General features: G+C 35.9%; 1 protein-coding gene across 2 annotated transcripts; it reads right to left on the bottom strand.

Moving 5' to 3' along the window:
- Positions 1-1092: 1092 nt before the first annotated feature.
- LOC149067057 (dual specificity mitogen-activated protein kinase kinase 1-like) lies at positions 1093-23613 on the bottom strand. 2 transcript variants are annotated; one of them, XM_089252806.1, is made up of 11 exons: positions 23336-23613; positions 19628-19853; positions 18777-18923; positions 17965-18042; positions 15383-15434; positions 12599-12723; positions 10621-10819; positions 10438-10514; positions 8832-8893; positions 6605-6650; positions 1093-1672 (listed from the first exon to the last, which is right to left on the bottom strand). In XM_089252806.1, the coding sequence occupies exons 1-11, from the start codon at positions 23437-23439 to the stop codon at positions 1559-1561; spliced, it is 1230 nt and encodes a 409-aa protein (XP_089108932.1). In that variant the 5' UTR covers positions 23440-23613; the 3' UTR covers positions 1093-1558. The 2 variants fall into 2 exon arrangements, with proteins under 2 accessions (XP_089108932.1, XP_089108933.1); XM_089252807.1 differs by having other exon boundaries at positions 1465-1672; positions 23464-23588.
- Positions 23614-25504: the final 1891 nt, after the last annotated feature.

Genomic DNA, 25504 nt, shown 5'->3' with positions numbered 1-25504 from the left:
CAGCTTGAATTTTTCAAGAAACCCTGCAATGATTGCCACGCAAATGAAAAAAAAAAAAGATTGTAAATTTGATAAATATAAATAAAATTCTAAGTCTTAGGCCGCTTCTGATTTAATTTATATATCACGGTTGATTATCTTTTCATAAATCGCAGTTGATTTCCTAAAAGTTGAAAAAGTTGATTTCCAGGTTCGTGCATTCCAGGCATGTGCAGCAGTCATCAAAATTATTTCAAATAAGAGAAATTTTTTAAAATGAAATGCATACATAATACATACAGTTTGTTTACATCACACACAATACTGTTAAACAAGGTAGGATTTGTCACCTACATTGAAAGGGGACCCACGACACAGTGTCCCAAAAAAATTCGCTAAAAAGAATTTGAATAATCCACACTCTAGTGAGACAACAGCAAGAAATTTAAAAAAAAAAAAAAAAAACTGCCACTATATGAAAACACTGAAGTGTGTGTAATGTGGGTGGCTTAAATCAACTAAGCAAACTGAGTTTGGTAGTAGTGTTAAAAAATGCATACAAGAGTATACATAAGCATGACATTTTCCGCTGTTTATGTTACTGAAGTTAATTTTCTGGACAACAAATCGTTCAGAAAGTGAAAAGACTGTTTCATGAGAAATTTGGTGTTGCTACTCAACTCAGCAATTGACCAAATAGTCTAGCAGTTTCATAATGATCACACAATATCCAAAAGAAAGGCAGCGAACCAAAAGCCATCATTATGCATGCAAAGAGAAAACAGGTGAAGCATACAGCTAAAGCAAATCAAAGAGTGTCTGTTAATCCAAATAAATCTGTTTTTGAAATTTGTTAGTGATTAAGTTCACCAGCATTTTTCTTTTAAGACACCCTGTACAAAAATGGTTTTTTCACAAATTTGTATTGACCGAACATATATTAATATTAATGGGAATAAATTATATGCAACGGAGTAAAAATTTCAATTATTGTAATATGAAACACACATGCATTATGCATCAACAACATTGCACACTGATTATTATTAAAACGTTCAATTATATCTTACCAGTCAATTGAATAAAGCGCAAGAAATAGAATGAAAACTTTTTGGTGGAGAATAATAAATAAATATATATACACATGAACTGGCATTGATTTGGACGAGACAGAGTTCAAAGATTTCACAAGGTTTTTGCTTAAGAAACCTGCCAGATGTAACATCATAGAATACTGCAAGGTGATTAATAATACTGCAAAACGTGCACAAATATATATGCATATATATATAGTTCACATAAAGATTGTTTGGACTCAAAGTTGCTACACTTAAGAAACATGTAAACACCAACATGACGAAAAAAAGAAAAAGATCTACATTCCAACATTTTGTGAAACAAACCTTTGGCAAATAACATCTTATATTCATTATCACACAATTTACTCCATATAAAATGCAGCTCAGATACAAAACTTGCATGTACACCAGACCACATTAAGCACAGGTTAAGCTTTCCATTTCAGATGCTTTCTCACAGAAACTTCACCAAGGGTTAATGGGTTAAGGGTTCACCATATTTAACCATCTGGTGATAATTTGGTTGGTGTCGAAGGATCGAGTCTCATGATCTGGCAAACCCATCCTGCGAAATCGACTTTTTCCATATCAGAGCGTTTAACAAATGGGTGTGTCTGTAAATACAAATAAGCTGTTTAAACAACGAGGAGAAAAAATAAATTGACTTGTCTATGATTAGCAATTTCACTAATTAAATTTAACATTAAGGGAGTAACCATGAAGACGGGGGGGGGGGGATGAGGGCAACTAAACTGCTACCCAGGTCATTATCAAGAATAACAAAACATCTTGCAACAATTTAACACAATTGGGTCAACAAGCAAACCTCACATTTGCAATGTACACACTTCAATTAAGGGGCTCCTGGAATATAAAAATAATTATATCAATATGATACTTTTCTGTCTCTCCTCACAATATAAATCACATTCTTTTTTGGAGTCTTACTCAATCTAGTCTGTCCACTCTCTTCGCCAATGCACACAATGAATGACCGCCAGGGTCTCTGCCACCAGACTTATCCCGTTGCAGAGATCTCTTCCAGCCCAGCTTCTTGGCAGAGTCTGGAACAAAGTGAGTGCACCTAACAGTCTGAGGGTGTAGCTAGTGTTGTGTATGATATTTCAGTGCTGCCATCTATACTTTAAATTGTGAGTAAAGTGTAATGATTGAATATTTGTAACGTTGTAGGCCTGTTGCTCTCTGTGGCAAGACTTTTTAACGGGGAGATCGGCTCGCATTCGCGCCTTGAAGTTGGGAACCACAGAAAACCAACTTCAGCCGACCACCACTGTGGGGTTCGAATCCGGATCCTCGCATCGCGAGTCCATCACTATAACCACTTGACCACCACAGCGGCTGCCAATGCACACAGCAAATTATGGACATGTAAGTATTTTTAAATGCGCCCCTTCAAAACCACAATGCCAATTACACATGTAAATAAGTCAAAGTGAGAACCAGATGGCTTTACTGCATTGTCCATCCTTTTTTGTTTACATTTTACTGTTCAATGCCAGTGTAATAGTTTTTGACAAATGAAGCACTCTCATTTGCAGCTCTTTGCTGAACATTGTAAATATTGCATCTACATATATATTGCCTCTACATGCCCTAAAAATACAGAAGACAATTGAATGCTACAAACCTAGAATAAGCCCATCTATCTCACTGCTTTGTAATGCAAACCCTTGATTTACCTACACACAAAATGTAGACCACTACTAAACCTCACATGTACCTCGTCCATATTCCTCTGCAGAATTTCTAACAAATTGGTACATGTTGGCATGTGCATTTTCATGTTGTGAACCTCATGTGAAGCTTGTTTCTGCATAATGCTTGTCATAGTGCTGCCATCTACCACATTTTTCGAGCTATGAGTGAAGCGTAACGTTTGAAGATTTTATCATTAGGCCTGTTGGCGAGACTTTTTAAATTAAGAGCACCTGGGCATACGTGCTCTCGCCATCACTTAAACATCGGTACAAACGAATGGTTTTCTCTTTCTGACCCTCAAAGCATGCTCTCATTCAAAAATCAGGTCGCTGTTAGTTCACATGGTCTGGCATTGATTGGTTGTTTGCTATTGTGAGAACTGGAGGTCACCAGAGAAACACCTGTTGCTAAAATAGCTACACCTTTTCGTGAAACACACACATCCCCTTTTTGAAAAACACCTTTTCTTCTCTGGACACCGCTGCATATCAAATGACAAAATTTATAAAATGTGTTAGAATGGAGTTATGTGCAAGGCGGCAAAATGGGGAATCATGTAACAATAATAACAAAAATATGAAAATTTTATTGCATGTGAATTTTAAAAATCAAATTCAAAATTTTAAACATTTTTATCACCACATCTGCGTGGCGGCCAGATCCTGTTTCGCATATGTTCAGGCACTGGGCAAATATAAATTTTTAGGGCCCCTTATATAATGTTATTATATTATTATTACATGCAGGAGGGGTCAGAGCCTGCCTATAATACAAAAGGCAGCCAATTTTGGGGCCCTCAAAATTGGGGGCCCTGGACATGTACACTGTTTATTCATGCAAGAAACGGGCCCTGGTGGCCACCATAATTAAATTTGGCTTATTCATAGCACCCCATAGCTCAAATCCTTCACTGGGTTGGCAAAAAAATCAGAACAGTCAGACTCGCTTATAACGAAGTCAAAGAAAACAAGGAAAACACTTTTAATATACGTGAACTTTTCATTCTATCCATACCAGCTTGATAAGCATAGATAAACAATATGAAGTTTGACAAGAATAGAAAAATTTTGTTACATGTGAAAATTAAAAATGTCAGTGGTCATTTTACTGCTGCATTCAAAAAGTTCCTAGATTTATTTTATTACAAAAGACAATAGCTCAGGTCAGTAAGATACTCACCTAAAGTCCCAAAGGATGTTTAGAGGTGTCAAGTTAGATACCTGATTTGTCCTTGTCAGAAAATTTACTGGCACTGGGATACGATACAGTGGCAACATGACCACAGAAAAAGATTGCCACAGCAGGGAGTCTCAAGCCAAGAGGTTAGCGCACCAACCCCTTGGTGAGTATAAAAAAGACAAAAATAATAAACACTACAGAAGTCCGGGTTTGTCACAAATGGCTATGGTACAATGAAAATGATTGTGATCAAAATCAATAGAGACAGAACCTGATTATTTGGTATTTCCTTCAAAGTAACTATCCTGTGCAAATATGTATTTTTGCCACTGTTCATACAATGATGTAAATGTATGTTGAAAACTATTTTTTATCACATCATCCAGTGCATTCGTCACTGCACTTTTGTGGAACCTGAGAATTGTTGCCCCTTTATGTAAATTCTTTATCCAAACAAAAAAGAAAAAAATGACATGGGGCAAAATCAGGAGAATGAGCTGGTTGTGAAAGTATCAGAATGTGATGTTAGGACAGATAATTGGACACCAAGAGGTACCTGTGAGCCGGCGCATTGTCATGATAAAGTGCCCATGACTTAGCATTCCAAAGATCTGTTCACTTCCGTTTCACCAAATCATACAGGCATTTGAGAACTCTAAGGTTCTTCCTGGTGTCAGATTTTTACCTGTCAAACATCACATCCCAACACTTTCACAACCACTTACCCCCCCCCCCCCCCCGCCCCATGTGACTTTTTCCTTTTTCTTCAGATGAAGAATTTGATTAGCACATTCATTGCTACGAATGAGATATGTGGTTTTATATTCAGTGGGCGCTAGAAACGAGGTAACTGGTTCTCTACATTTGAGCTTTCTTCATATTATTGCAGCGTAATCAGCAACTTATTTATTAACTTTTTAGCACATCCCATATTATTTTGTTTTCACAAAATTTTTACAAGAGAGTACTAACAGCACAATTTTCAGGGGTTTGGCGAAATTTTTGCAAGTGTGTAGTTTACTTTGCGTTCTTGTTATGTTTCTTGCAAGTTATATATATATATATATATATACAACATACTTTTTACATTCCTTGAAAAAAAACACAAAAGCTTCTTTCAACTGATGAGACAAGAAAATACCTTATAGGGAAAACAGTTGTAAACTTTGTGACAGTGTTTCCGATTCAGGTAGGTCTACCAAAGCTGAAAGTAATGATGCCAAAGAAAGTGCAGCAGGAGATGAAGCAAATATGGATTCAGTTTAGATTTCCCCAGGCTCGAGTATTGAGATGTTGATAGATTGTAAAATATTTCAGAAAGTACTGAAAGTGTGAAACTGATGATTCTTGAGTAGCTTCTACATCAAATTATAAAATAGCCTAACATTGGTACGAATTGCATGCCGACTAATAATATTATCTTTAAGGGTAGCCATGGCATAATGCATCCTGAATGTGCACACCCCTCAGCCTCCTCACGACAAATAGAATCATTTTATTTTTCAATAAAGAAATTATGCAAATTATTATATCAGAATCCAACAGGTAGGCCAAGAAATATACACATGAATCAACAGCCAAACCAAAAACTTACATAAGTCATTGGAAACAAACTAATGCTGCAGAAATGGATAAATTTTTAGAACTTATTACTTTTGCGATGGGTTTGTGAAGAAATGCCGTCTTGAAGACTACTGGTCATGTAATTCAGTGTTTGCAACAGAATGGCAAGAGACCAATTCTAACTCTTATTTTGGCACTTTAGCAATAACAAAGATGACAATACGAATAGGCTGCAAAAGTTGCAAAACATTTTTCATGCTCTCCTGCAGACAGACTTTTCAAAAAAATTATATACACTGGGTAAGGAACTTCCAATAGATAGATTTGTAGCGAAGAGACATCTTGTATTCTGTCAATATATTCCAGATAGACGGCACAAGTATGATGTAAACTTTACATGCTTTGTAAGCCAAGCAGTTACATATAGAATGTACTTGTGTATTGTGGTATGATGGTTCCTACGTCTGGATTAGATAGCACAGAAAATGTAATAAGGGCTTTGATGAACAAAATTCTAAACAAAGGGCATGTGCTTTATACACAGACAATTACCATACAAATCTGAGGGTGATGTCACTCTACAGCAAAAATGAATTTACGTAATAAAGAGAGAAAATTGAACTGCCTTTGTGGGGGTATAGAACCAGTGACCTTTCACTTTTCGAGTGAATGCCCTAGACCACTAGACTACAAAGGCAACAAATTTCTCAATCTTTCCTTGGAGCTCATGTGCACTGAATGGGGCCGTACATGGATGGTCTGACCTAGTTAAAGCCAAAACTCACAATTGCTGATACTGCCACCAGATGGCGACTTATCTCAGGATGATGTCACTCTCCACTATCCATGTTATGGAAGTATAAAACATGATACCTGCCTGCTCTCTGTGGAAAGACTTTTTCAAATGGGAGACAGGCTTGCATTTGCGTGTCGAAATTGGAAAACTGCAAAAAACCAACTTCAGATCGCAAAACACTGCAGAAGTATCATATAAAATAATCAAAACTAAACAAAAATAACATTTAAAACATTAAATCACAGTTTACAAACTTGTTTAAAAAAATGAGAAACATCACTGGACTTACAGTTAAGGTTTTCAAATCTGCCCTTTCAGCCGGATTTTTCTTCAAACTGTAGAAAGTGGAAAAATAAAAGTTAACTGAGCATTGGCGGAATTCATTTTATAAGGGGTCATTCAAATATTATGTCAGCATCGAGGGGGTTTCGGATTTGCTGGCTTTTGATGACAAGGGGGGGGGGGGGTTGAAGGTTGCTTACGTCATCAACCACCTCTTTTTGAAGATATGAAATATTCTAAGCTGCTGACAAAATTTTGTGGACAGGGGGGGGGGAGGGGGTCAAAAATGGCTGAAAATCTGCTTACATAATACTTGAATGGCCCCTAAATTACAGTTATGCAGACATGCCAACATTAGTTTAAAGCTCGTAAGTAGTGATGAATGTTCAGCTTTCCATAGGGGGTGGGGGGGGGGAATAATCACTCAAAAATTTTAATTCAAAGTTCATTAAATACAGCACCTCAGTGGCACTGGAACCTAGAGGGCTGAAGCCACATAACCCCCCCCCCCCCCTCCAAAATAATGTTCCAAGGTTGCCGAGTCCCTTAATAATTTATGGATATCAATGCAGTCCCAACCTGTATATGCCCTTGTTGGATATCTAGTATAACCCAAGACTTCCCTCATCCTTGTTTTCTTCGTATCATAGCTACTACGCTACGGCACCTATGATGAAACATTCTTTCCGACACAAGTTCCGCGAGCTCAACCATGCGCTATGCAAATGAAACCGGGTCTGGACTAGCAAGGTGAACCATTCAAAAACTCATTTTCATCCCACAGCATGGACCAGTTTTGATGGTAAACTGGTTTTTGCGTGTAAAGCCTCCGCATAAAGCTTTGATGGCACTGAAGTCATCCATTTCACCTGCGGTCATTGGATAATGCTGGATGACACATATGCAGAATCTTTATTTTTTTTCTGCAGCATATGCAATGACTATAGGTGAAATGGATGACTTCAGTGAAGTCACAAGCTCCGCGCTGAGGCTTTCTGCTATAGAAGGTATTGGTAGAGCAGAAAGTTTGGACGCTGCTTTCAGATCCCCTTCCACACACAGACAAAACAGATCGGTTCCGAGTCTCTCTCGAACTCTCTCACATGTGTATACAAATTCATCATTAAGGTAAAAATTGATGCAATTTTGAAAAAATAATAAAAATAAGTAAAACACCACAAGAAACTCAAAAACAAGATTTTTTAAACCAATTTCTGTAGTATTGAGAGTGTCTCCTGTAGCTCTGTAGTTCATTGTGGCCATCTGTAGAAACTACAGACAATTCGTAGCAGTTGGCAACTCTGATTGTGGTAAAAAAAGACGAATAGACTTAAAAGCAAAACAATTCATAAATAGCAACTGCGATAATTTAATAGAAGCATAAACATGCACATGTTTTAGTTATTTAAAAAACGGGGATGGAATTAACTGCACTTTAGTTTGGATGTGTGTGCGATCTCCACTATAAAATGAATAGTTTGCATTTTAAAACAGATACTTTCTACTGAGTATCTGTTTTACAGTGGAATACTAAACCCAATGGAGTTTTTGTAATGATTAATTGTCATTATAACTAATTATGAAATAATAAAAGTCAAAATAATCAATTGATTGTTAATTAACTGTCACGTGGGGTGGCAGGATCGTGTGCGAAAGATAATCACTGTAGTAAGGGCTGTGCAGTTTTGCCACATTCGCAGTATGGCGACGACGCCCTAGACTCCTCAGTCTAGTAGTCTGTGGTAGCGATAGCCACGTCTCGAAGAATAACGCAAAAAAATTGATATTGCAATGTGATGTTGCACGATCAGTTAATTATTAATGAATTCTGATTAGTAATCAATAGGTGTCAGGAACTAATATTGGTTCATATCGGTTAATTGATTCAATAAAAACCAGCTTTTACTGTTTGGAGTTAACTAATGAATAGTTAACCCACTATAATTAATTATTTAATTAAAATTCATTAAATAATTATAACTGGCAGACACTTAATTTGGTTGTAGTTATAAAAATGAATTTTAAAACAGATGGAATTAACTGTGCACTTTATTTTAAATATCCACTATAAAACGGATATTTGTACATTCAATATAAGTGTGAAAAATCTGTTTCAAAGTGCATAGTATTTGAATTATAGTTTCATGTACCGAGTGCAAAGTATCCAAATTCAAGTGCACTTAATATTACCCCTCACGAAAAATTCTGTTTAAAGAGAAATGAGTAAAAATTACCATCTATCAACAAGATCTTTAAATTCAGAAGAAAAGACACTCGAAGGAACAGTTGGAGGAGGCTGTAAAGCAAAAAGATGATACGTTATGATATTTAATTATACAATACGACTACAAACTCAACTGTATATGCACCTTGCACTCTGTCCTCGGCAGAATTTATAAAAAATCAATATATGCCAGAATCTGTGTTCTGAGAGTAAAGTACGGGTGGTAGCACATTTATGTTGTCAGCGTTATGCATGTTTTGTGTTCTGGTGGTGCTACCATGTGTCCAAAGTGAAAATTGCAAATGCCTGAATTTAAATATTATGTAAGTATCTTGTTGAAGGTCTGCATACTGTGTGAAGAGCATTTTTTTTCTTCAAAACAATGTGAGTGAATAATGAAAATCTATGTATACAATACCTCTAATCACAGCAATGAATATAGTATATGGGGATAAACTGCTATTCGCAGAAACACCATATTCTTTTGTATGCCATAAAACTTGGGAAGGCACAAGCATTTTGAATGTTGTTGCCTGGAATAAGTGAGTCTGTTTTGTTATGTCATGTATGTCCTGGTATTGTTGCAAATTTGTATTAATATTATGTAAAATTTTAATTGCAAAATCCAAATTTATGATTTCCTTAACCTTTGGTCGGGCGTATCTAATATGATAAAGTACCCATTTTTTCATGCCCAAGAACGGTGTTTACCAAGAACAGGATGGAGCCGTAGTAGCTTCCTGACTCCCCCACACAAGGGTATTGTGATTTCCTCTACAGTGCACTGTTGTGAGGGGAACATTAACCTGGTAGATGAGTTGCGCCTGATTACATATTTTTTATTTCTGAATTATCAAAATTTTCAATATTTTTTATATACCTGCACAATAGATTGTATACCCTTGTTCCAGTCCCCTAATTCATCATTACCTGAATGTGAAATAATGACATTGATCAATATTTCCTACATAATCTGTGAGATGAATTGGGTCTGATCGTGTCCCCGAAAAAACCAATTACAAAACCCTAAAGTTTTGTTACTGGAAACTGCAGGGAAATATAAGAAAGCTACTTAAGCACTTAGTTTCGCCCAATAACCGCGTTCGGGTGCTGCAAAAGACAACTTTAAGTATAAATGCCATTTTTCTTCACCATCATGAATTAATGAATTCAATACTTGTAACAGTTTTGACTACTGATTTGAATTTATATAATCGATTTGAATGCAAGATTGTTTATTAAAAATGTGCTTGTTTTTAGACACTATATGGCAGAAAAAAGAAACTGTTAAGTGGTAAAAAATGCAAATATAATCTTGTTTGACTGAAATATTCAGATTGATAAGCTTTCCAGCAAAAATTAATCAAAAATGTAATTTTTAATCTCACAGATGAGTTGCACTCAGGTTTTGGATTGCGCCTGACCAAAGGTTAAATTCTGGTTTGTGTCTTTTGCATAGCTGGGTCAGAAATAAATGTGCATAGGCATTTAACGCCTAAATCTAAAAATATGTCACAGCACCCACGAGCAACATTGGGTGGACTGTAGAGTTGCTGTATAAGCAATAATTTCATCATTTAAGACTGACTATAATTTTGAAAATTGCATAAACAAACCTCATTCACGATATAATCCAGAAGTTCAAATATCGACATTGGTCGAGGACCATCACCATATGAGACATAAAAACTACCTGTAGAAAAGAAATATGAATTATAAAATTTAGGAGGAAACATTTTTTTTTAGGATTGGACCAGATTATTGACCTACGAAAAAATTATCATTTGGCTCCCACTTACTCGGCCTATTTTTAGAGCTAGGAGAAGGGGATTCGCCTTGATCAGCTGTTGCAGAATACTTAGATCCAAATATGGCTGCAAGTTCTTTGGGATCTGGAGGTGGGATGGGATATCTTCCGATTGCCATTTCAACTAATGATAGACCGAGACTCCAAATGTCAGACTGCACTGTGTAATGAGTTCCCTGGAGTCTTTCAGGCTGCAATAAAATGAATTATAATCATAAATAATATATACAAGTAGGTCATTAACATGATAGTGGACAAGTAAGAATCAATGTTTTAATAAAAGCAGGTTCGAACAACCTTATACAACTCAAGACGTTTTCATAGTAGATCCATAATAAAATGAGTTTTGTTTTTTGGTATCTTTAGGTCATTATACCCACAGGACGAACACCATCCTCATGTGAAAAAAATTATCAAATTTAACCAATGAAAACAAATCTAAAGAAAATTATTTTGGCGTCCTTTAAGGAAGCATAATACCTTGTGCTTCACCTTCATATTGACTGTCTTCACATGTTGAAATATGAAGGCTTTCCCCTTCAATAGAAATTATGCATGTTCAAGGAGAATAATTTAATGATTATGAAATAATTTTTCGACTGCTTAGGATTTGACACTAATGCAAGGAGAGACAAACTGAAAACAGGGCTAATTAGATTGGGACCTACAATTTATTGCTGATTCCAAATTGCAGCCTAGCTTTTTATACTCACTGAGAGAGAAGGTTGGTGTACTAACCCCTCGATGTGGGACTATCTGAGGTAGCAATCTTTTTCTGTGGTCATGTTGCAGTTTCTGTTGTACCCCTCTGTCAGGAAAGCTTCAGACAAGGACGAGCTGGGTATCTAACTCGTGACACCTCTAAACATCCTTTGGTACTTTAGGCAAGTATCTTATCAACCTGCGCCGGTCACTGTCCCATTATAATGACTGTACAATAAGTCCAAAATTATTATTCATATCCCATTCCTCACTTAACAGCTTACAAAGGCCATTTATTCTAATACAATATTTCAACTCAAATCTAGTCTGTATTCAAGTGTGTGCACATAATTATACAATTTTATCATTATTTTCTAACTGGATGCATTTTCCCCTGCAACTGCTTATGTGGCACCGAATTGCAAATTGAAATATTAATTATTTTGAGGTCATTTTTTTAAATGATCCCAATAACAACATTGCAATATAATATCCATTTTATGTGGGACAAGGGAGGGGATGTTATAGCAAACATAGACTGCAGCTGCATTTCTTTCCATCAAATGTTCTGTCGCTGCCCATTACATATAGTCACTTAAATTACGTAGTGTATTCATCTTTTAAGATTCTGCTATTCCAATTTTCCTTTACAACAACGTAACATAAAAATGCAGACCCTGTTCAAATGATGTCATTCATATACCAAATTTATTAGCACAAAGAAAATCCTGTTACGCAAATTTTTTTGCTGCCTAATAGTTTCTGATCATGTTTTTCTGCAATGCATGCAAATATGATAGCTTTTCGTTTTTACTGTCAGGCACAGTGACAAATTTTCTGTTTATTGCTTAACTTTTTAGCAGTAGTGCTTCAAAATTGAATGCACAAAAGAGTATTATTTTAGTTATTTTTCAACTTGTTAGTTATTTCAACAATAACTTGTTATAGTCAACAATGTTAGTTATTTTTACACTGAAACTAGCTGGTATTTCTTTACACAGAGTGGACATCTCTATCAGAAATATCTAGATGCATTGTAAATCTAACAAAAATTACTGCATATTGTATTTTCAGCTTATGTAAAATGCTGCTTACAAAATGAATGAACAAGTCAATAAATTTTATAAAATTCATATGTTTTGTTCACTGAAAAATATCAGGATGTAGCAAGTATTCTAAAGCAGTTCTACACAACTTATGCAAGATAGACAAGACAGCATAAAAAATTTAAACAAACTGAAAGACAATGTTATATGCAATTCACCCACCGACATGTAAGATCTTGTACCGACAAATGAATTAGCCATTGAATCGATCAATTGACCACTGACTCCAAAATCACAGATTTTGATTTCCCCTCTGGAGTTAACCAATATATTTGATGGCTTCACATCTATATACACAACAATAAAATGTAACGTTTAAAAAGTATATGAGAGTTTAAAGATAAAATCAAATAATGTCTATGTGTGGGGGCAACTCAGATACCAACCACTAACAATGGTAAAAAAATCGAGAAGAAAAGAGAGAAATTTGTACAGCTGACAGTTGTTTGCCTCAAGAAACTCTATTTGAACTTATGACATCCATGAAAACTTCATTAATAACTATCACTGCTTCTGTTAGCCTGCCAGTGCAAAAGCTTGGTCTGCACATAAGCCATAATATTTTTCTCATTTTTGAGAGACAAGTACAGTAAAACCCCTCTTGACAGAACCCCTCAAATGTAGTCACTATTTTTTTTTATGGTCAAATAATAATTTCCCAATGTATAACAAAAGTATACATTTCAAACTCCTGAGTAATGGTAACCCCTCTCTTAGGAATGAATTTTTTCCCGTTGGTATCCGTAAAAGAGGGATTTTACTGTAATATAGATGTGTTTTCTCCAGTTACTTTCAATATGCTTAATTAGGAAGCTATTTTGTAAAAACTGTGGTAAAAAATAGGTAAATACAATGTGTTTAATGAAGCACAATTAATGCAGATTAATTAACCATAACTTATGATATACAGGGTGATTATAAACATTATAAAATGAGAACCACCAATCAGAATGACTTGAAAATTTGCATCAATATTCTTGAAGCAATGGAATTTTGCATTGTGTTGGGGAATACTTAAAAACCTAAAATAGACGACTCTGTACTCCTCTAATACACAATTTTAAATTCATGGGAACATCACAAAAATGAAATCATTAAACAAACAACTAGAACTTCCACAAGAAATGTTATATATGTTGTCCCCTGTGTTATGACTAGAGCCCGGATAATATGCAAATGCATATGTGCATATGCATTTGCATATTTTGGCCCTTTCCAGCATTAATGCATATAAATGCATAAAATCAAAGAATTTTCAGAATAAGTGCATATTTGTGAAGGTTTATTGAAGCTTAATCACTTTTTCGTAGTTTTCAAATGAATGTTGCTCAGAATATTTTCATAACATCGGGGTTTTTCCTCGCAGGTAGGATTTTTTTTTTCCAAATATCAACTGTTTCAGCGTAAGCGTCAAAAATGATCAATTCTTTTAGAAACTCTTTTTTTTACTGTTATTTCGTTACTGAACAGCGACAATCCAGAAATTGAAAATGCTTAAATAAAAAGTATTTAGAAGTTATTTACACATACGTAGTATATGCTTATGTGAGGAGGTGAATGAATATGCACTAACAAATAGAAAATATGCATTTTAAAAACAGGCCTACTCTTTTTTTTGCATAGTAATTTTTTTAGCGCATATTTTCCCATTTTTGGTACATATTTTTGAATTTTTAACTTTTTTCACGATTTTTCAAATACAAATACAAAGGACACAACAGGCAAATTGCGTATAACGAGGTGGCAGAAAAATATATGGATGTGTGTGTGTAAAGATGACATATATTTGGCATTTTTTAATGCATATTTTGGCATTTTTAATGCATATTTTTGCCTTTTTAAGTGCATATTTTAGCCTTTTTAAGTGCATATTTGCATATTTTTAGAGCATATTTTGCCAGTTTTTAAGTGCATATAATCCGGGCTCTAGTTATGACTATGAGGTGGAAGAACAAAAATACTTGTTCAACAACAGATCAGAATATGTCATGGTAATGAATGATGCGGGTGTGCTTTCAATTCACCAACGTTTGCAATTTGACCACTGCACATAACATTTTGAGGTACACCCAAAGTCAAAAGTTGCAAGGGTTGAAGTCAAATGAACATTGCAGCCAGGTTCCGTGCCATCTAGTTATGGTTCTTCAGCAGCTGCTTTGCTGTTGTTCTAATGTGCATCTTGATAAAAGTTGTGCTATCCACACACTGATGCTGTGAGTACATTGGTCTTTGTTCTATAGAAGTAGCTGGTGTCTTTATTAGATTATAAGACCACTTGCCCCTACTATGATGGTGCAGTTACTACTGTTGCTGCTTCTTTGTGAGGGGAAAAAAACAAAAGCCTATGTGAGATAATACTAATAATACACCACTAAATTTAGATGTGTGAAGCAATTCTCAATCATGAATTTCCTAAAGATAGAGCATCAGAGTGTAGTCCAAGGTTAGAAAATAAAATAAGAATGATAAATTTTGGTACTGTATATTACTTTAAACAACTGAGATAAGGCCACTTTTTTGTGAGGTTTGTAAAAAACCACTTATACCATCTTACATCATTTAAAGATATACAAATACAACGCCACAACAGGTAAGATGCCCAACGAGGAGGCTGAGGAAAAGATGCCCATAACAAACATCAATGTCATATATTTAAACTATATAATATTAGAATGCACCCCAAGAATAAAAAATGCGGTAAGAATGAAAAATTTTGGAATGAATGATTGATTCTCAATAATGAATCAATATATTTTTTAAGAGAAAAAATTATATTTAGGCCATTTTTTTATGTGAATTTTTGAAAAAAAAACCACTTTGTTAAAACCATTGTTTAAATCAAACAACCATGAAAAAACATTTTCTCATCTATATATTGGTGAGTTAATATTATGATCAGTGTGGAGAACATACATAGCAATCTGATCTATTGAGGTTAATACTCACCTCTATGCATAATTTGATGTTTCTCACGAAGATAATTCAAACCTTTTAAAACCTGAAAGAGTTAATGATGAAAGGAAATATTTTAGATATTGAAGATATTTATATATTTTTTTTAAATTGTGCTCCAGTAGAAATAAACATGAATATACATATACAGACAATTCACGGTAACTCAAACTCTGATACCTTGAGTATCTGTTTAAGTCTAAGTTTTTACTCACCCCCAAACTTTTTCCGCATTTTAATGTTGAAATTTTAACTTGGCTCAAAAGTTTTCTTCCTCTAAGTTGAAGTTTTTCCCAAGTGAGAGAAATTTTAACAAAAAGCATTTTTTTTTTTGATAAACGCTCAACAATGACATTGAACTTGGTCATCTGTGTTTGCAATTCATATGTTGCTCATCTTGTGGAAATCAAAATTTCATCCAGTTACAAGTAGATTTAGGGTTCAAACTTCAGTACGAATTCCGATTGTGAATAGATTTTTCAAAAACTTTAAAGTGAAAGTTGAAACCTCTAACTCAGGGCTGGACAAATCCCAGGTGCCAGGTCGCCATGGCAACTAAAAAATTAGGATTGACACGTAAAATTTTCTGTGTGGTAGAGCCAGAACAACACAAAATTTTTGAAATTCATATTAGTGTATTTATCAACATCTAAGAGGACTGATATCCTCATGTTCATGACATGCTATGTTCTGGAAAAGTTTAAAAAAAATTCCTCCTAAAATTTTTTTCTGGGGCCTAGATTTTTTTGTGGTTTGTCGAGCCCTCTTCTAATTACTGTACACCAGTATTTCCTAAAGTAATTGGAGCATGTTTTATTATTTCATTATTTTGGGACAAAGAAGAATCCCAGGCAGAAGTAGCCCATGTTTACGGGATACCCGCAGCTTTTTTTTCTTCTTTTTTGAGAATGGTTCACATGCAGATTATGAGACTGACTATACAATGGAATTTTTCTCAAAGCAGCAAAATTTGCATCTGCCGATTACACACAGGAAATTGTGAAGCTCATAATGAAAAAATAAGTACATGGCTTAATGAAATTTCATATCACAGAATTACTTGGAGCACCATGGTAACATGTCCCTCAAGCAAATTTAGTCAACTGATCAAGGTGTCTTAGGGCACTATGGCACACCACTTGGGAACAATTGCCTAAAAGTATTGCCTACCACTGTGAAGCTGTGTAAGCACCATGGCGGTTTCACAGTGGTGATAAGCTGAAATAAGCTCTGACAACATTTCCAACTCATAACAACTAGCACACCACAGATAATCATAAATCAGTAAATGTATGTACAACACTTCTCAGTATGTTCCAATTCATTAAAAATTACTTGGCAAACTTTTTACAAGGACATGTACTGTCTTGCAAAACAGAAAGAAAAAATCATAATTATTTGAATTATAATTCAATGAAGTTTATCAGAAACAATGCACAAGGCCTACTACTTTTATCAATGCTCAAGTAATGTAGGGCATCCACGAAATAACACAAAAGTTAAATATACAAGATGAATGTGACCTATTCTGCCAAACGAAAGAGGGGGATAGAAGAGCCCAAGAAGAACATAAAACATCATAGCAACCTTGTCCTCTCTTGAAGAATTTTCAGTGATGGATCCGATTATGGAAGGAAAATTTGTCAATTCTAAAAACCCCAGATTTGTGAAAATTCTGAGACCTACAAGCAAATTAAGCACATATTTTGAAAGAGCAGAAAAAGTCCTATAAAGTGTTACCATTTCCATCAGAATTTCTAGACTCAATGGTAAGCTACAAGCACTGAAAAATTTGCAAAGTTCAAAATTGAAACTCACCAAAATTTTTAATAGCCAATTCGCAAACACACTTCTTGCTACAATCAGTCAAATTTACAAAAAAAACGTGCCCATTGCATAAGAGCTTACAACAAACAACAATAGTGTTCACGTTCAGGGGATATTTAATATTTTGTTCGCAATATATCACTGAAATCAGCGTTTGTCAGAGTAATATTAGCCAAATATTCAAACTTGTTGTTACAGATTTTGGGGACAATTTGATTTTGCAAAAAAAAATCCTATAAGGTGACACTACCTCTATCAGGATGTCTGTATTAAATGGTGAGCCACAAGCGCTAAAAGGCAAAGTGCAAAATTGAATTTTTGCAGCAATCTACTAAACTATCTACCTCTATATGGTTCATTGTAGGCTCTATCGAAAGCTGGTGCAATGGAAAAGTTTTTGGCAAATTAGACCAATTGTAGTTAGAAGGGTGTTTGCGGAATTGGCAATTAAAAATGTTGATGTGTGGAAAATTTTATTTTGAACCAAATTTGCACTGCTTGTAGCTTGCCATTAAATCCAGTTATTCTGATAAAACTGGTGTCTTATTTTTTCTGCATTTTTCCAAATGCGTGCTTAGTTTGCATGTAGGTCTTTGAGGATTTTCCCTCTCATCAGGTAAGATATACACATTAGAAAGTTTCACGAAAATTGAAAGAAAAACTGGGAGATAAAAAAGAAAAGGTATAATGAGATTTAATTATATTCAAAACTAAATTAAAAAAAAAAACCAATCAACAAAATAACTTACGGCAATCATAACTTTCCCTAAAATTGGTTCCGGAATTCTGTCAGCTTTTTTCAACACTAAATCTAAAGAACCACCATCCTACAAAGAAATTGAATGCAAAATAGCAATTAACATAAATTGATCAGATTCAAGATCGCGTAATAATACTTCTGGACATAAAAAAACTATCTGTTTCTCTCTAGGCTTCAACAAGAGCTGTAGAATTTTTCATTGATTGTAATAATTTCGTTTTTAAGGAACAGCTTCATAACCATCAAGGGTTTTACGTGAACTAAAATGATGGAAAACTGAAATCAGTATCCCAACTTTTTTTTTGACACAAATATGTCTTTCAAATCCCCTGACAATACTGGGAGCATTCGCAAAAAGTTGAGTGACGAAATTCTTCAAATGCTCATATCTCAGATAATACCTAATTCAAGTCAAAAGCAATGATATCATTAGATGCACATTTTGAAGGTGCATCCAATAATATCTCTTCAGTTTCAATATCTATTGGTTTATAAACTGGAGGTTCATAAAATCGAGCGTCAACTATAATAGATTATCTGATGTTGTGTTGCATGTCTCTATCTCAGAAACAACTCATTCAATTTCAAGAAAATATGATGTTTTAAATTTCGATCATTAATATCTTATAAAATTGAAATTTATGAGAAGCTATACTTATGATTTTGATTCTGGGTGATAAGCATTAAAGGTACAAATGTAATAAATGAACGAGACAAATGTAATGGGAAAAATGATTATGATGGATGTGCAAGCAACATCAAAAAATTATAATGAAACAAAAAGCTGATCACTACACACACCATATATTCCATACAAATATTGATTTCCCCATCGCTGTAGAAAGCACCATAGAAACCAACGATGTGCGGGGAATTGCACTCATGCAGAACTTTCAGTTCTCTGATAATCTGATTCCTGATAGCTGGCTTAACTTCCAAGTGGATGAGCTGAAACGATATTAATAGTAAAAGAACGGTCCAAAGGTTTTCATTATTTTTATACATGAACATTTCTGGAATGCCAATTTTTTTAGAGGACATTTCAATTTTACATCGTACATATGAAATACAAAAATTATGAATGAAATCTTAAAACAGGCTACACTTTTGTAGTCTGTTTGCTCCTAAATCATAGCAGGAAAATATTCTCAATGAAAAGCAGTTTAATTTTCATTTTTTAACATATGATTAACCATTTCTTAACACTGGAACACTTATAGTATAATCTATAAATTAACAATTTTTGGCAACTTTTGTTTTTTGGGCACTAAACACATCCAACAACCAAAGCTTGATCCAAGCCATTTTCTAGACGAAAAGTTTATCAGTTACCACCTAATGTTTAGATTTTCCCCATCCACTAAGACAGTGCTGGATAAATTGAAGTAAATTTTTACCAAGAGGAAAAGGTCCAAAATAACGCTTCTTTTGACTTTTTCACGGCATAGTGGCAGATATGCTGCTATGAATTCCAAACATTTTGTGCTGCTCTCACAAAGAAAATGTTAGGCACCGATACCAATTTTTAGCCTAGGTTGACCTGGTGAATAAGATTTGTCCAGCTCTGCCCTAAGACATAAATTCTTATGGCTTTTCCTTTCCACCCGTATTGTTTTATCCCTGTATATACTTAATAAGGTTTGCTTACTTACTTTTCTCGCCATGATCAATCCACTGGGTCTGTGTAAAACTTTGGTCACGACACCTCCGTTACCTGCTCCCAGCTCACCAAGATTGTCAAAATCCTCGCAAACAAGTTCCCCGACTTTCTGCTTCTGTGTCAAGAATGCTTCAAGACGCTTCCTCTGCTGGTCATCCAGTTCCAGTCCTTCGAGACTCTTCTGTAGGGCTTCCAAACTTGTGTCAAATGTTGATTTACTAATTGATACAGAAAACATCAATTAAAACACATAATATGCTGAAACATCAGACAGAGAGATAAAATTATCGTAAAAAAATTCTATTCTCATATTACATACATTTTGGTAATGGCTGGTTTTTGGGACAACAAGTTGATTTAGAGCACTTTTGATGATAGCCTCTGTCAGACCGGACAAGGCCCAAGCTCTGTCCCTTTTAAGATATCAGCCCTTTACCCGCGTGGGTTGGGCCATGCAAGAGAGGACCAGGGTTCCCAGCTAGGGCACCCACTAGAGAATCGCCATTGAGTGCCCACTCCTGACATCCCCAATCCTCTAAGTCCTAGCTGTAGGCGTGGAGCCTGATCCTTGGGTTCTTGCCCCCATCCCCTCTCTTACTACATCACCCTTAACCCAAAACAAACCGAGCAGGAGCCCATGGGCCTGAACACCGGTTTCAGGTGCCCCTGCCACATCCTACGACCCGACTTAGAAAGGCCCAGCAAACAAAATTTCAATTATAGGGAAAGTAGCCTAATTTGAACCTCTTGTTCTCAAAAATAGGAATTGATTAGTACATTTACTTGATACCAGAGGGCAGGAAAACTGAAGAAGTGTGCATTGCACATTTTTGATATTTCCAGCTGCATTTTGTCTCGGTACGATTATACACATTGTTTTTATTACAGCTATTTGTTACTATTTTTCATCTTGATTCAGAGGAAAATGTTGTTTTGTTATTTACTGTATGTTTCTTAACCCTATGATTGTGTTTTTAGTAATAAGAAATTAAAATATATCGTTATGGTCATTTGTAATGAGCTGAAATTTGCACACAAAATTGCTATGTTTCCTAAATTAGACCAGTCAATGTTGCCCTATTTGGACCGTTCCAATTTAGGGATCTAAACAAAGTGGTCATCTGATTTTATTACATATTATAATAATTATACTCTAATGCAAATGAGAGGTTTCAATGAAGAAAGGGTGGCATAATTCTTTGACATTTTAGAAAAATTAGTGAACAAACACATACTAAACCATACACGAGTATTTAACGTTGATGAGAGTGGCTACATCACAGTCCAAAAGAAATCCCAGAGGAAAATGGACACAAACGGGGAGCACCAAATTGGCTCAGCCATCAGTGGAGCATGGGTGTGAATACCACAACTGTATAACAAGATAAGAGCAAAAACCCAGGAAACTTTTGTGGAATCGCTTCAAACGGTCTCACTGCTACCTCAGGCTCCGTTTAGAAGCCACAAAAAGTAACAAGATGTTATAGGAAGCAAGCACTCCATATAAAGAACAGCAGCAGCAAAAGAAGTAAATGTAAGAAACTGATTTTTAAAGACAAAAGGAACGTTAATGTGGGGGAAAAATAAAAAAGGCCATCACATATTTATCACGATTGTTCTCCTAATTCAGAACGGTTTGAAGCTAATGGTTTGTCCTACATGAGAAAATCTCGAATAAAGTGATGAACTTATTCATTTTCCCTGCTGTGCCTGGTATTTCGGCAGCAGAAGATAATGACATTAAGATGAAATTGTCCATCATCATCTTCATAAATTGTCCATCATTCCTTTTTACTAACATTATACTACGTATGGATACAATCTTCATTACAATATGGAATAACAATTTGGGGATGTGATTATAAAACCAACCTACTTCCTATCATAACCTCTCAAAAATACTTGTCCTTTCTCGCTAGTCAGATTTGTTTGTGGTGTCTTGTGGCCAACTCAGGTGCTAGGCCACGTCACTCTGGCTTGTTGGCCCAGGTGAGCCAACCTTACCAAAAATTATAAAGATTTAGTCCCAGGTCTCAAGGTAAACAAAAAAACAAATTCTACTTCAAAAGCAGGATGTATGGTCATGCACATTTTGCACGGTAAACAATGATGCGCACCTTTCTTCTAAAAAAATCAGGTTCTCGAGGTCCCCTCCTGAAGACCTGTCAGCCTCCTGCAAGGGTCGCCATTAGAGGTGACATATGAGACTTCACACCCGAGCAGCAGGTAAGCTAGAGCCGCCCCAGGTTAACCTAACATGAAGTTTGTTTCTGTGTAATGCTTGTTATAGTGCTGCCATCAATTTTTCTAACTATGAGTGATGTGTAATGATTAAATAATTGTTGTGTTACTGCAGGTTTTACACACAAAAATTTCTGCAGTTTCCTGAATGTGCAGGAGCGTAGTCCAAAGCTTACAGGAATTCCTCTCTTAATTAGTGAATGCACAGGGGGAAAAAACCCTTGCAAAACACAGTACCTGTTTTTTACATTTAGGATGGCGAAAAGTAAATGCTCAATTTTAATAATTGTTATCAAATTCCTGGATAAAACAAATTTGCTACAGTGAAAAATATTTTTTTTAATATTCTGATTGGCGTATCTAATATACATCAGTATTTGCAATGTATCATATTATTCCCACTAAATCTCGCTTTTTCCCGCATGTTGGGAATGGACCAGACTCCATCATTCAAAAATGCTGGTGTCCCCGATCTTTACAGAATCCTGGATGGCGCAGGGGAAATACTGTAAATAGTTCTATCCATGCATTTCATGTAACACAGAAATATGAGATGTAAAATAACAATGTGTGACAACTTCACAGAAATATGAGTGTTGAATTATGAGATGCAATTCAATTACTTCAACTTGCAAACAAACATCCATTCTCTGCTGGGTCCTAGTGGAATTCCGAGCGGGAACGTAATTAGTGAGGGCGTGTCCCATAAAAATACAGGATACATATTCATTGTATGCCTTCTACTTCCACAGATTCATCCTACCTGACATATAGCCATGGATCCACGCCTGAGTTTAGTGCCGAAACAAGAGGCCTCCTGTAACTAGGGTGAACTTTTTGGTCAACCCTGTGAGTGCATGTTATTAAAACTTTGGGGCCACTCAAAAATCATGAGGGCCCCACTTGCCCATGCAGGTCACTGTGATCCCAATGAAATTTGATGCTGATATCCACAGCCTACACTAGGGTTGACATTAGCACGAGTTAACTGGATGCAAAACTGGTATGAGGAGGACCTGATGACTGGGCCAATGCCTTACTTACCCAAGCAGAAATCAAGCCCAGGTAAAGGAATTCAAACATTTTGACAACAAATTATCATATGAATTAACGATTGATATGAGCATAGGCCCAACATCAGGCAGCACAAGGCCCCCAAAGCTGGGATCTTTGACTGAGGCCCTTAGGTCAGACTTTTCACTGACAGCCCCAATAGTGAATTTATAGCGTGAAAAAAAAAGATAAAAACCGTTGCGAGGGGGGGGGCGGGATGCAGCCCTTCCACCTTCACCCTTGTGAGAGACAATGATAACGATAATTAATTATTATTTTAAAATTACATATACAACATCGAATTTCAACAGTACACAAGGGGAAAAGAAATCACTCTAAACAAAGATGATGAAGACAACAAAAGGCCTACAACAATGGCTACGAGATTGACAATGGAAACAATTACTCATTGTTGGTTTCAACAGAGCCCGGAGGATCCAGATTGTTGGCATCCAGCGACCCAGGCGGTAGCGTGAGATTAAGCTTATTCTTGCCAATATTTTTGCTCATACTCTTCCTCTCTCTCTTTATTACCTGCAGCTGGAATCGGGTTGATCACAATTACGTTCCATAAAAAAAAAATTACAAATAAAGCAACAGCTTTGTCAGATTTCAACAATTAATCACCACAGTCGCATCTCCCGTGCAACAATCGAAATCTCGACACGGTTTCTCAACGAGAGTCAATAATAATAAATGAAGAGGAAAAGAAAAACAAAACAACAAAGAAAACCGGGGAAAAGAGATTTCTCTTCTCTGGTGAAATGTTTGTAAATCTCGCCTAGCCAATAGATGGCGCTCAAAAACAATGGGGCAAGAGAGCTAAAGCTCAAAATCTATGGCCGCCTGAGGGAGGAAAACAGAGAGGTAGTGGTTTTCTCTCTCTCTTCTCGGCAGAAGGATCGATATTGGGGGCTGATGCTGCTGCAGCAGCTGTTAGATCTTGTTTGTTCTTCATTTCGATTGATTGAAGATTTGACTGATTCTCTCCTTCCCCCCCACTATTTGTACGAATGCAATGCAGATCAAGTCAGAGACGTCATTTGACAAAAAAAAACGTTAATAATCAGAAATGTTTTTCTTCATTAAAATATCAGATCAAAACTAGACAAAATCTTGAATAGAGACATTACGTTGAATAATGAACAGGTTTGTTATTTTAGGAGCATGCCCTCCCCGAAGGTATACGGGATGGAAGAGCTGCAGCCCTGAAGCCCACACAAGATCATCATAATTTTTTTTTACGCTGTAAATTTACTATAGAAGGACCTGTGAGAAGTCCGGCCTGCAGGCACCATAGGTGGAAATAGACTTGGAAGTCTGAGGGGGGGGGGGGGGACAAGATGATGATGATGATGTCAATTCATATATACATTAGATCAGTCGACTCCACCTTTGACGCTGGGGGGCAATGGCTCCCCAAAATTCCATAATTTTTCAATGGTGTTCTATGTGTCCACGTAAACTTAGTTGCCCCCTCCTAGTACCGGCCCTGCCAAAAGGTGAATGCGTGACGATAGATTCCATAAAGGCAACCGTTAAGTCGTTTACAACCACATTAGGCAAGGGAACGACGGAAAAGGCAGAGTTCTCAGTGAAAATTTTCCTCTATTTTAATCAAAATCTATGCGTGTTTCTATTCTATACAAAAATATCGGAACGTTATAAAGGAAATAGAATTCGAACTCGTTCATCAGTGTTCATGATACAGAAAAACTCCTCCTCTGAACGGACACTCCCGCAGATGCGGTCAACCCTCTTTTACGGCCAAATAATAATTTCCCCGTGTATAATAAAATTGTGCATATGTGTATACCAAATGGGACCCGACTTGAACGATAGGCTACTTTAAAATATCGTCAGAGCAGGGCAAATGCCCCAAATGAGCAAAAAACTGTCGGGCAACAATGGTTTTGGGGCCTCAACAATCACTTTCGGAACGTTTTCTGTGGTTACCGTGGTTCCCTATCAGTGCGTTTCAGACGTGTATATGCCTTTACAATGGTTTGTCACTTCTCTAATCCTGTTAGTATATGTATATGCATAATAGTTTATGCCTTTATAATGGTTTGCCACATTTTCAATACTCTCAGTAAGGAGGCTTTTGAATAGACGTCATAATCATCATCAGCATCGCTTTGAGAGTCAGGAAAAGGGTGGTCCCCCATAGAAATCAGAGTTAAAATTGCCTATTTTACTGCAGAAATGCGGAAATTTAGTGATGGTTTCCGGCACATCAATAATTTTAAAAATTGTATAGAATTCTCGATTTTTGAAATATTGAATTCGCTTAGAGATACGAAGCCTAGAAAATTAAATATGAAGTAATTAGCCGGACCTAACTTTTGAGTTGGATATCCATGCAATAACATTGATTTTAACCGTTTATTTACATCTTCTCAAGCATGAAAATTAATGTCTTCCAATATTCAACTGCATGAATTCATATAGTTTAGGATGTTTTAAAATTAATTATGGGCCCGTAAAAAGTACATCGAAAAAATTCCACAGCTTTAATTAAGCATTTTTGGAAGCAAAAACAGGCAGATGGATAGGAATCGAAATACCTAGCGTC

The sequence above is a fragment of the Pholcus phalangioides genome, unplaced genomic scaffold, assembly GCF_987345545.1.
Source record: "Pholcus phalangioides strain wild (caught in Gottingen) unplaced genomic scaffold, Ppha-v1.0 ptg000031l_1, whole genome shotgun sequence".
Classification (NCBI taxonomy): domain Eukaryota; kingdom Metazoa; phylum Arthropoda; class Arachnida; order Araneae; family Pholcidae; genus Pholcus; species Pholcus phalangioides.
The sequence above is the reverse complement of the archived record's forward strand: the minus strand, read 5'-3'. Positions and strand labels throughout refer to the sequence as shown.